General features: G+C 43.8%; 1 protein-coding gene across 1 annotated transcript; it reads left to right on the top strand.

Moving 5' to 3' along the window:
- Window positions 1-2,902: 2,902 nt before the first annotated feature.
- UTP11 (UTP11 small subunit processome component) lies at window positions 2,903-12,306 on the top strand. The gene is made up of 8 exons (XM_036119033.2): window positions 2,903-3,074; window positions 6,459-6,520; window positions 7,728-7,830; window positions 8,227-8,340; window positions 8,837-8,930; window positions 9,022-9,152; window positions 11,212-11,322; window positions 12,045-12,306. The coding sequence occupies exons 1-8, from the start codon at window positions 3,012-3,014 to the stop codon at window positions 12,126-12,128; spliced, it is 762 nt and encodes a 253-aa protein (XP_035974926.1). The 5' UTR covers window positions 2,903-3,011; the 3' UTR covers window positions 12,129-12,306.
- Window positions 12,307-12,850: the final 544 nt, after the last annotated feature.

Raw genomic sequence — 12,850 nt, 5'->3', positions numbered from 1 at the left:
AGTTTGGATCACAGATACTTGCCCATGGGTAGGCCCTTTCTCTGGGCTTTGTCTTGTAGGTGTAGGCGACTCCTAGCCCTGGGGAGGGCAGGGAAGATTGCCTGGTTGGAGTAGATGACAAGGAGGGGTCTGTTCTGGGTGAGGGGAGGGTAAAGATGAGCAGCTTTCAGAGAGGGAAGGATTATGACTGAATAAGGAAGGTGCTAGATCAAAGGTAGAGTTGGGGTCTCTGGTATTTCCTCATGGCTTGAATCTCTGCTGAACAGCCTTAATAAGAGCCAGGATTTCCTGAGTTCTTTGCACCAGTCCCTGTCTAAGCACTTTGCATATAACGCTTCACAGAATTAATGTTCTTGATTATCCGACAACTGTATGAAATGTGTATTCTTGCCCCATTTTAAGGATGAGAAAATGGAGGTACAGAGAGAGTAAGTAACCTGCCAAGGGCAACACAGCTAATAATGGCAAAGGCTGGATTCAAATCCACACAATCAAATGTCAAAGCTCCTTATGCCAAAAAGGGCTTAACTGGCAGGCCCTGCAGCCTCTTTTGTCACTCAACCTCTTTACACCTCAGTCTGCTCATACGTTAAGAGTGCTTGACTCCCTGTCTCCCAGCATTCTCATGAGTATTGGAGGAGAGTACACAGTAGGTATTGAATATGTGGGACTCGCCTGGTGCAACACATTCCCTTTCACGGCCAAGTGTTAAGGTTCTGCTGCTTGGACTGGAAGTCTGGAGGCCAGAGAAAATTAGATTTCTGGCTTGACCCAGCCTGGGGGAGAGACGCTGGTGTAGGGCAGGAGCTATGTCCTTTCCCCTCTCCATTTCCAGCTCCGCAGTGGGCTCACATTTCCCTTAGCCCAGGAGGACTACGTGCCCCAGGGAGGTCTAGGGATCAGCCACATGGACTCCCTGTTCCCATTTCCCATCAGTCCTCCCCCCGCCTCTAGGGAACAGGTGTGTCTGAGCGGGGACTGGAAGAAGAGACTGATCGCTGGATGACTAGCCTTGGGTGAGTGGGATCTGGCTGTCCCTTCGCCCACCCACACACCCTTCCTTATCTCATGGTGGAAGGGGGTTTGCTCCGGGTCTCCTGGCTGTTCTCTCATCTTGGAAGCATTTTTTAAAAGGAGGCCCTGAGTGACAACTGACAGGCCTCTCATGGTTTCCTCTGGGTGCTGAATCACTCCCTGATGCTTGTGATCACAAGCCCTCCTTTCCCCAGTGAGAAAACTTCCTTCCTTCTCTGGGCATATTGCCCACTCTTACCCATTGGGCTGCCTGGAGCCCCTGCCAGGCCTCATGGCTTGCAGACACCCTCTTACAGATTGCCCAGAAACACTATTCTCCTGACCCCAAGCCTCTGTGGGTGTAGAGGGTGAAGTGAGTGACTTCTACAAAGTATGCAGGGTTGGGGGGGTGAAGTGGGAGAGCTAACCTGTTAAATGCCCACTACATGCAGGGCACCATGCTAAGTGCTAGTCATTGCCTCCTTCGGTTCTCACAAAAGCCATATGAGTTGGTTATATTATTATCACTATTTGATAGAGTAGGATGTGGGGCTCAGAGAATTTGACAATGTGGCCCCAAATCCAAGCTGATAGTGGTGGATGTGCGATTCAAATCCAAGGCTGATTCCTGGGTCCCCTGAACCGAGCTGAGGCTGGAATAGTGGGCCAAATCATGAAGGGCCTTGTCTTTCAATGGTTAAGTCACAAATGAGGTGGAAGTTTGTTAATGTCTGTGACCTGAATTGGGCAAAAGGCTCAGACTGAGGCAGGAAAAAACTTTTCACATGGCAGATCTCAGCACTTTCAGCTTTGTCATGCCCACCCGTCCACTGGACTCCAGGCACCTCTGGGGACTGAGGAGAGGATTTCCTCAGAGCGCCTCGGCTGGAGCGGTGAGCTCTGTCATGACAAATGGGTGCAATTACAGAACTCGCTGAGGGTTAGCTTCATGTGATGGAAAAGAAACCAAATGCCTCTGAAGTGTCCTGCTGTGCCCAACCCTCTCTCTATCCTTACTGGTAGGTTTAGTAATAACAACAACCATTGCTCCAATTGATTGTGAACTCGTTTAAGGGGTGAACACAGCATTAAGCACTTTAAACATATTAGTTCGTTTAATCCTTACAACCATTCCGTGGGTATACTATAATTATTAACATTTTAGATGGGGAGATGGAGGTTCGTTGAAGCTAATTTTGCCTTGGCTGGTGGCAGTTAGGATTAGAACACACCTCTATGGTTTTTGGTCCTAATCGTTACATTGTACTGCCTCTGACACTCATTCTGTCAGACAGCCATTCCCTGAGGGTGTGAGGGACTCAAAGTTTTTAACTACTGCCCGGATAGAACTCCTCCATTCAACTGTGAGCCTCTTGACGGTCCTGTGAAGCAAGCAGAGCACACTATTATTATCCTTGTTTTATGGACGAGAAAAATGATGCTCATTAAAGTCAAAAGACCTGTCAAAAGTCACACAGCCGGTAAGTGGCAGAGCCAAACATGGTTTTAAGGTCTCCTGTCAGACTATAGAGTGCTCTTTCCGGTACACCGTAAAATTCACACGACTCGTACCTTTAAACGCACCACGTAAATAGGGTAAGTGGAGCAGAGCGGTAGGTGACTGCGCATGCGCACACTCCAAGCACAGCTCAGCCCGAGGGCAGTGCCAGCCACGTGTTCCCAGGTGCCAACGCGAAACCGAACGCGAAAACGAGATCTCGGTAAACGTGCACAAGTTCTGGCGAATAAGAACTGACTCTTGCAGAGTCACGGGACTAGACCTAGAAAACTACATTTCCCAGAAGCAGCTTGGAGCTGGACGCCTCTGCTGGATGACGTAGTTCCGGAAAGGCAGGCGCCGGATAGGCTGCGGAGAGGAAGTGGGCCGTTCTAAGCATCCGGGGTCCTGGCCTATTTCCGGTAGGGTCGGTGGACGCGGCGGCTGAGGCGGTGCGAGACCGGCGTTGTCTACTGAGCTTTTCCAGGCGTGAGCAGACATGGCGGCGGCTTTTCGGAAGGCGGCTAAATCCCGGCAGCGGGAACACCGAGAGCGAAGCCAGGTAGGACCGCACAGGCCCCACAAGCGCCGGCCCGTGGCCTCGTGTGCTACCCTCGCTCTCTCCCTCTCTCCACCTGCGGGCCCTGGTTCCTTGTGTACGTCGAGGGGGCATGTAAATATAAGCAAGTGTGTCCTAACGACGCCGGCGTGCCTAGGGCGGAGCCTCGCGGCCTGGCGAGGTGGGGGGGTCGTTATTCTCACTCTGGAAGGAACACGGGCTGTCTTGCGAGGTTTCATTGAGGGAATTGGGTGAGACACTGTGTGTAAAGTGCTTGACCTTCTGGGGGGAAGGTGAGGTCAAAGCGCACACCGGCTGGAACTGGAACCCCCATCTGTGGGCGTTCAGCCCTGTCCGCTGCGTAAGGGGGCTGTGACCGAAGAAATTGGTGATGATAACGTTGTTAACACCGTCAGGCGTGGGCTTTGTGCAAAATCCATGAAGATCTTCCACATACGCTTTTTGTTTATGTCTCACACTGTAATTTTGTTTTTTTGTTTTTTTCCATCCCCATTATACAGATGAGGAAGCTGAGGTCCCAGGAGCTGAAGTGACTTGCCGAGTCACAAACACCAAATTCAGGTGGATAAACAGTTGTAGGACTTCCGTGGAGGGTGTGTCTGTGTTGAGGAGGTTGAATAGAAATTAGTTAAGTATATGAAGAATCAGTGTATCCATTCCACTGTGCTTAGAAATTACATCATAACCAATCCAGAAAGGCCCTTAGGCATATCTGGTCCAACTTCATTTCGCAGTTGGGGAAGAGAGAGAGGAGGACGCGACCAAAGTTGTGTTGCTGACTGATGGGATGGAACTAAGGCCTCTTGACCACAGTTCAGTCTTGCTGCCCAGACATTTATTGTGCACTTATTGTGTGCTCCGTGGTGTGCTGGGAGCAATAGTGTAATTTGCCACCTTGTTTGAGCCTATTTGTGGACCTGTGTAAAAGTAGCGATAGAAATTGTTGTGAGCCGGAGCCAGATAAAGTGCTGTCAAATTTACTGTCATCTCATTTAACTCTCGACACTGTGTGGATGTAGGTATTACTATTTTCTCACATTTGCAGATAGGGAAACTAAGGCTCAGATAGATTAACTTGCCCAAAGACGTACAGCGGTAGCTGGCAAGCAGCAAAGCCAGGAATCAGGCTGCATGTTTTGAATCCAGGGGCCACTAAAAGATGAATAAAGAGGCACCTTTATAAGAGATGGCACATGAAAAATGCCAAATGAAGAATTTGAAGTGGAAGAGTAGCGATGATGAGGGAAAGCATCACGATGGAACTTGCTGGACTTGAAAGGCAATGATAACAGCTTTTTGAGCACTTACAGGATGCTAGGTACAGCCCAACAGCTGTACAGGATTATGTCATTTAAATCTACAGCATGTCTGTGAGGTGGATTGTTATCCTCATTTTCCAAATGAGGACTCTGATGCTTAAAAAGATTGAATAATGTGTCCAAAGTCACAGTTGTAGGTAGTTGATTTGGATTAACAGAGAAGACAGGGCTTCTGTGGCTGGCCATAAGCATGACATGGTCATGTCTGAGTAGGAATAGAGGGTGTTTGTGGGAGAGGTGAGGAGAAGGCCATCCTGGCGAGGCGGGTAAACGTGTTGGTAAGAGCACTCCATGTTTGGGTCAAGTTTGGACTTTATCCTGTAGATCCTTCACTGAGGTGGTGGGTGCGATACCAAAGATGTTTTGTATGGAGAGGGTAGGTGTACTTAGGTGAGCTATTTCAGATGCAGTGCTAGGTCTCCTATAATACAGATCCCTTTGAATTAGTGTTTTTGTATTTTTTGGGTAGATACCCGGTAGTGCGATTTCTGGATCATAGGGTAGTTCCATGTTTAACTTTTGAGGAACCTCCATACTGTTTTCCATAGTGGCTGCACCAGTTTGCATTCCTAGCAACACTGCAAGAGGGTTCCTTTCTCTCCATATCCTCACCAACACCTGTTTCTTGTGTTTTGTTTGTTGTGTTTTTTTTTTTGGTTTGTTTTGTTTTTAGTTCTGGTGTTATTTTAATTATTGAGTAATTTATTGCATCATTTCAAGGATAAAAAATGTGACTTAAAAATCTCATCTAAATTATTAGACAAGTTGAAACGTAGAGAAGTGTATGTACTTCTTCAAAAATTGAGATTATTCAGGGGCGCCTGGGTGGCTCAGTTGTTAAGCGTCTGCCTTCGGCTCAGGTCATGATCCCAGAGTCCTGGGATCGAGCCCCGCATAGGGCTCCCTGCCCAGCGGGAAGTCTGCTTCTCCCTCTCCCACTCCCCTTGCTTGTGTTCTCTCTCTCGCTGTGTCTCTCTCTGTCAAATAAATAAAATCTTTAAAAAAAATTGAGATTATTCAGAGCAGAAGAGGAGGCAGTCTCGTGTGGTGGGGAAGAGCACAGACTGTGGCCGCATATGGAATGGGTTCTAGTTCTAGCTTTGCCAATTATTCTGTGTTCTTGGGCAAGCCTCATTCCCCTTTTGGAAAATTGGGGTAACAGTTGTGTGTTTTATCTACTTCCCTTGTTTGTTGTGGGGATTAAATGAGATTGTATGTAACAAGCATAGCAGATTGCTTTGTAACAGAGTAAGCGCTTAATAAACGTGGCCTGTTATGTGGGCACAGACAGACATGTATTAATTGCTCAACAAATAGCTTGTAGAAAGATAATACCAAGATGTAATCCTTGTGCCTTCCATGCTATCCAAGTTCTGTGTCAGAGAAAGTATTTTGTGTCACACTTGGTTTTTTCTCTCATACTTCTTACCAAAGGTATAATAGTAACAGTAATGTGCTGGGTACCTGCTTTGTGCCAGGCCATGTGCAGGCACTACCACTCACAGACGCTCATTTAATCCTCATGAATAACCATGAGAAGCAGGTACAGCTATTCTCATTTTATAGTTAGGAAACAGCAGCTCAGAGAAGTTAAGTGACTTGCCCAAGGTCACAGGTTGTTAAGAGGTAAAGCTTGGATTTGAACCCCCTTCTCCAGACTAAATTTAGTGCCCTTGCCACAGTTGCCTCCCTGTCATTATGTTTTCCCTTCATAGTATTTTGTAAACCCTTGGATTAAGTCTGTAGTAATTTTAGTACAGCTGGCAACTGCTTGCTTAGTGCCGAGTCATTGTTGCCTCTCTCTGTCCTTAATAGGCCAGGAAGCCTACTATGGCAGTGCTTGTGACCTCTCTGGCGTCTGTATGGTACCTCTCATCCTGGGGCAGAGCCCAGTTGCGGGAGGGGAGGGAACAGGGTAGCACGTTGGCTCCAAGGACATGGATTTACTGAGCACTCCAGAGACTCTTGTTCCTGTCAGGTGTCATGTTGATTTGGGTATGTGTTTGCTGAGGGAACTAAGCACTTTTTTTTTCCTTTTGTCTTCTAGCCCGGCTTTCGAAAACATCTGGGCCTGTTGGAGAAAAAGAAAGATTACAAACTTCGTGCAGAGTGAGTTCAGTGTTCTGGTAGGGTTGCTGCCAAGAAAGCTGACAGCTTCCCTGCACTGCAGCTGAATTGCCCAAGTGTCTGACAGGGGATAATTTCTTGCCATTGATAAAATGGCCCAAACTCTGGCAACCTGTCACATACTTGTCTGTGACCCTAAACATCTCTCTTTGTTTGGGCAGAGCGTAATTTATTTAACTGTAGTTGCATTGTGAAATTTTTTTTTTTTATTATGTTGCTCTAGTTAGTTTTCTCAGAGTGGCTTTGATTTGTTCCTGCCTTGGTGTTTGAGCCAAAAGCTGAATCTTTTTTTCTCTCTTTTTTTGAAATGCAAGATATAATCTAAAATTCCAGTTGTTGAGTCTCTCACATCACTGCGTGTGTCGTGTGGAATGAAGAGATGTGAAAGATGGATTCATAAGACTGAGCGTGGGTGATAATGAACTCTGAAAACATTTTATAAAACAATTACCCCCATTCTTCTCCTTTAGCACTTTATTTGCAGAATACTTTATAATTGTTTGTTAACCATGCTATGCTTGTCAGCTGAGGTCCTTTTGTGCTCCTGGTACAGATGGTGATGGATTAAGTGGATTGCTCTGGGTCCCAGAGTTTTTAAGGCTAATAATGATAACTGAGTGCTGTTATTGCACCAGGCAGTGTTCTAGGAGACTTGCAATTTTACACTTATGTATTCCTCCCAACAGCCTTCTGGGATGCTATTATTATCACACCCATTTTACAGATTAAATTGAGATACAGTTTGGTTAAATAACTTACCCAGGATTACTTAGCCAGAAATGGTGGAGTCCAGGTTTTCATCCAGATAGTCTGGCTCCAGAGTCATGATTCTAGTTAGTGTGCTCTGTTGCACTGTGGAGTTTCTGAATCTTATTTGGTCACTTGGTGCCCAAGCTTGCTTTAAAACCCTGTCTGATGAGCTTTAATGTGTGCTTTGTTTGGTGTGTCCCTGTAATGAGGTAAATGACACTAATAGATGTGAGATGTTAATTTCAGGTGAATCTTGGGTTAGGAGAGGAGCCTACAGAGACCGTAGCTCAACATCAGTGGCTATGGAGTCTGGATCAAATCTAGTCATTGCTTTGGCTTTTTTGGGTTTCATTTTGTTTAAACTTTAGATGCTTGTAAAGTTTGCTCATTGTGGGTTTTTTGTTTTTGTTTTTGCTATGAACCTCATTTAACCTTTTAGTGACTACCGGAAAAAGCAGGAATACCTCAGAGCTCTACGGAAGAAGGCTCTTGAAAAAAATCCAGATGAATTCTACTATAAAATGACTCGGGTTAAACTCCAGGTGGGTGCCTTATGGATCAGTTGGTATTCTGAGCTCCACGTCATTAAAGGAAATAAGGATGGGGGAAGAGATGGAGAGGAAGGATCCTTGGCCTTTATTTAGCCCTTCTCCAGTTGGTCCAGGTGTTCTTGGTCAGTATCCAAGGCAAACTGCCCCTTCCTGAACAGCATGCATTTCTGCTCTGGAATCTGAGTTGTCTTATGCTTGGAGCTGTTCTTAGAGTGGATGAGAATGGATGACAGGGTGCTAAATTGAACATGCATCTCAGGGGCTTAGTGCATTGGACCGCTGTGGCATATGGCATTTGGTTGTCTTTGTTCCAATCATGGGCTATGTTAACGACTTATTCGTGATTTTAATTTAATAGGGAATGTATGTCTTAAATTTGGTTTTTAGGATGGAGTTCACGTTATTAAGGAGACTAAGGAAGAAGTAACTCCAGAACAACTCAAACTGATGAGAACCCAGGATGTCAAATACATAGAAATGAAAAGGGTTGCAGAAGCTAAGGTAATAATTGGAACCCTTTGTTCTGTTGTATTTTTGTTATTTAAGAAAAATGCAAATTCACTGGTCTCAAATTATAAGTTGATTTCTTCTGGCATTTACAGACTTAAAGTACTTCTTGATGGTGATAATGATTTAGAAGTATAGTCAGTATGGTGGAGTGGAAAGAGTTCAAGTTTGGAAATGAGACTCACTTAGGTTTGAATTCTGGCTCTGCCATTTATTAGCCCCATGATTATGGACAAATTAACCTTTTTTGAGAGATTGGTTCCTCATTTCTATTTCATGGGAATGTTAAGTGAGTTTTGTGGAATGTGTAGCCCAGTACGTGACGTGTGGTTGGTGCTTGGTAAATTTTAGTCGTCTTTTCCTTTAAAAGAATGAGGCACATTTTTTGGTGGCTCGTGATAATGATGTGAAATGGTTTAAACTTGGGCACATTCATTTCTGATACCCTGGACGAACCCAATGTAAAATGAGATCATGTTCTGTATTCTAGAAAATTGAAAGACTAAAATCAGAGCTCCATCTGCTGGATTTCCAGGGGAAGCAGCAGAATAAGCATGTATTTTTTTTTGACACCAAAAAGGAAGGTATGAAATGTTTGAGGGTTTCTGGGACAGTCTAGCATGTTGGTCTGTGTTTGGTGTTAGATGGTGCCTTAAGAATTGTCTTGACTTTCAGTTGAGCAGTTTGATGTTGCCACTCACCTGCGAACAGCCCCGGAACTAGTTGACAGAGTCTTTAACAGACCCACAATAGAGACCTTGCAGAAGGAGAAAGTGAAGGGGGTTACCCAGCAGACTCGACTGAAGGTAATTTCCTCCGTTGTTTTTCGGGTCTGAGCTTAGGAGAATCTAGGGTTTGTTTGTTTGTTTTGGGTTTTGTTTTTTGTTTTTGTTTTGTTTTTTTCCACTGCGTTTACTACAGTAATTTGAGGAAAACTCATGAAGTTCCCTTAGAAAAGTGGAAGGAAGATTTGATGATGGGGATGGGAGTGGAGGAGGGTTCTTTTTTTGTTGTTGTCCCTTGGTTTTTAAGGTTGGGGGACTTGTGGCCTAGTGGTGGGCAGCTTAGGGTGTGGCTTTTAGATTTGCATTTGAATCCCACCTCTCACTCTGGGCTTTGTGCTTTTAAGGCTTGTGACTGATGCAGAGAGAGGAGGGGACACTGAAGATTAAGGGATTTGGTATATTCTGATATTGAATCTTTAGCAGCAAATATATATCTCAAAAAGTCTTTACATATTATGCATCTTTTTTTAAGATTTTATTTATTTGACAGAGAGCGACAAAGCGAGAGAAGGAACACAGGCAGGGAGAGTGGGAGAGGGAGAAGCAGGCTTCCTGCTGAGCAGGGAGCCTGATGTAGGGCTCAATCCCAGACCCCAGGATCATGACCTGAGCCGAAGGCAGACACTTAACGACTGAGCCACCCACGCGCCCCCATATTAAGCATTTGTAACCAAAATCTTGTATTGACTTTTCTTTATGGTGCTTTCCGTAGCTGGAACTGGGTTTGTGCAGAAGACATGCTTTTTCTCAAAGCCTTCTGGAGTTGAACTCTCACTTCTGACTGATTGATTTAAAAAAATGCTGTCAATGTGTTTCAAGCAGACAGCTGTTCTGTTTTGATTTGAATCATTTACACCGCATCAGCTTTGCTTCCAATGTTTAATTTCACAGCAGTTTCTCTAGCTCAGAGGCAGCTAAACTTGCTGTAGTAATATAAATACCCCTAATTAGTTTGACTATATTGGGTAATCCCATAAATTTGACAGTCTGTGTAATAAAGTGAAAACAAAAGCTGTCTGAAACCACTGCTGTGAGACTGTGCTAGAATTGGTGAATTGTTTAAATCTGAAGCCCAGTAATAGTCCCCTCTTGTAGATAACACTTCCAGCTGAGGAGCCGGCTGACTAATGTTCTCATGATAACCCTGTTTGTCAATTAGTTGTATTTTCAATTAGCTGTGTCACTAACACTTCTCAAGTGTTGTGGTAGTCCCTAAAGAGATTAGTGCTCCAAACAGAGTAGTTCACCAACATGCCTTTTGAGAAGTTGGGAAGGTTTGGATCTTGCCATTTTTGTCGAGTGGTATTGTTTCTTTCAGTTGTTTTGTTGAGAGCAAAAATATTTTCATTAAGACTACTGGTGGGTGGATTGCAAGGGAATTTTTAACCTGTAACTTGGAGGGGTGGGCAGTCTGTGGATGGGCTTTAGGAAGTCTGAACGCTCTCTTTCCACACTGACATTTTGTGCAAATAGGTATATATGTTTGCACAGATTTGTACCAACACACATACATATTTATTTTAAGGAAGAATCCAAAGCTTTCATGAGTTTCTCAGGGGTTTATGATTCCCCCAAATTTAAGGACCACTGGCCTTTGAGGGGTATTCAGCAGGGAGTATTCTCAGGTCAACTTCTACCGAAAAAGTCCTTCTCTCTGAGTTCTGTGGTTCTCAGACACCAGCACACTGCCCAGTGGCCTTTCTGTCCTTTGTTCACATTGTGTCGGGTTTCCAGGACTGGTTCATTCCTGCATTGCCTTAGGTAACTGGGACGCTCACACAGAGGTTGAACAGCTTAGTGTAGTAGTGGAAAGATTCCTGGGATCCGTGAGACTCGCGGGACAGTCCTGACTCTGTTCCAGGTGAACCACGTGTCCCTGGGCAAGTCTCCAAGGTTCTGTTTAGCTCTAGAATGTGGTGTTCCTAAAATGGACAACTTTATAGTCCCTTGTTGTGTTGATTCTGAGTAAGAAGGGAGTTGATGAAACCATTTATGCGTTTGGACTTAAGTGGATTAAAAAGCAGTTTTTTATTCATTTTTATCTTGTTAATTTTATTGAAAATGTGTGTTTCTTCCACAGCGGATAGCTAAAGAAAGGCAAAAGCAGTATAACTGCCTGACACAGCGGATTGAACGTGAGAAGAAATTGTTTGTTATTGCACAGAAAATTCAAACACGCAAAGATCTTCTGGTGAGGAGAGAGAGCCTTAGCCCTTCCTTTTTGTTTTTTTTTCCCTTCCCCTTGTAAAGGTCTTAACTGGAACTGGATTTCAGCTGTGTGTAAATCAACCCCAGTGAAAATGTCTGCTCCTCAGGGGCAGTGGTTTGAGCCAGTGTCTATTACTCTGACAGTGTTGAAATGTTCCTTGATTAAGAAGGGTAATAAGGGGCTTATTAGTCAGTGCTTTGGACCAGCAAAGGGTAGGATCAGGTAGCATATGAACTTTATAGCTTATGAGCAGCTATGTGTAACATTTAAATAGGTTAACAAAACAGTGTATTGGTGTTTAAAAATAGACAACATTGTGTAGTTAAATAGCACAGCTAGGGATTATACGATGCCCCGTTCATATTCTTGTCGTTCCTTTAAATGTCAGATTCTTCAGCTTTGCAGATCATTCAGATCTGCCTTTCTCAGCAAGGGTTCCGTGTGAGAATGTGCCCTACAAAAAAATGATTTGAGTACCTCTCTCCTCAGTTTTTCCAAGATCTTCTACACACTAGGAGCATTCTAGATTCCCAGGAGAGAAAATGATTCATTGCATCTGGGGATACTTTAGGGTTGTGGGCCTTGTCTCTCCTGCACTTTGAGAAGGGCTAAATTAGGGCCTTTCTAATAGGTAGTTTATTAACCTTCCTGTTTTACAAAATGCTCTCCTGCTATTTACTGGTAACCTTTTTACTCTTTTGTAGGATAAAACTCAGAAGGTGAAGGTGAAGAAACAAACAGTGAACTCTCCAGCTATTTACAAATTCCAGAGTCGTCGAAAACGTTGAAGTGGTATAGATAAGCTTTGTCATTCCACATGGAGAATAATTCTGTTTTTTCCCCCAGTAACTTCACATTCCAGTAGTCTGAACGACATGGTTTTTTCTGTTTGTAACTTTATTATAGATCTGGCATTTGATACGTTTCTGTGAATAACATTAAAGCCCCTTCCCTTGTCTTACTGTTTTTGGGGTATGAAATCAGTCTTATTTTTATATACCTGTATATTTTCTTCACGATGAAAGTTATATAATCTCATTATGGCAAATTTGGAATGAACTCATCTCTAATCCCAATACTCACTGAAGAACACCAAGTAGTTATCAGTGCTAGGAGCTAGGGTATTGGAGGTGAACAATAATGTGAACGTTCTGGTTTATTCCCTCCATTCTGTAAAGGCATGTTCTGTTTTTTTTTGCTTTATTTTTGTGTTTTGTAGTTACAATTATAGCAAACAATTTCATATCCTTTTTACTTAAATTAGCCCTTCCATTTTGTTACATCACTAAATTTTTTAAAAGTAATATATGTTCACAGTAAAAATTAAAATATTTTTATTGTTTGCATGTTTTATGTAGTGGGTAGACTGATTTTACCCTCCTTCCTTCTGTGTTTATTAGATACTCAGATGGCTTCATAAATTAGCAAAGGAGGAATTTTTTTCTCTTACACTTTATAGGTACAGATAGAAACCCACAGTGGCACCTCCTTATTAATGAAGCTCAGATCA

This window comes from Halichoerus grypus, chromosome 5, assembly GCF_964656455.1.
Source record: "Halichoerus grypus chromosome 5, mHalGry1.hap1.1, whole genome shotgun sequence".
NCBI classification, from domain to species: Eukaryota; Metazoa; Chordata; class Mammalia; order Carnivora; family Phocidae; genus Halichoerus; species Halichoerus grypus.
Note: the sequence above shows the minus strand (reverse complement) of the source record. Positions and strands in the feature narration are given on the sequence as shown.

Coding starts and splice junctions, on each gene's coding strand:
- UTP11 (XM_036119033.2), top strand. CDS start 3,012: ATGGCGGCGGCTTTTCGGAAGGCGGCTAAATCCCGGCAGCGGGAACAC. Junction 8,341..8,836: donor AAAGGGTTGCAGAAGCTAAG/GTAATAATTGGA, acceptor TCTGTATTCTAG/AAAATTGAAAGACTAAAATC. Junction 9,153..11,211: donor CCCAGCAGACTCGACTGAAG/GTAATTTCCTCC, acceptor TTTCTTCCACAG/CGGATAGCTAAAGAAAGGCA.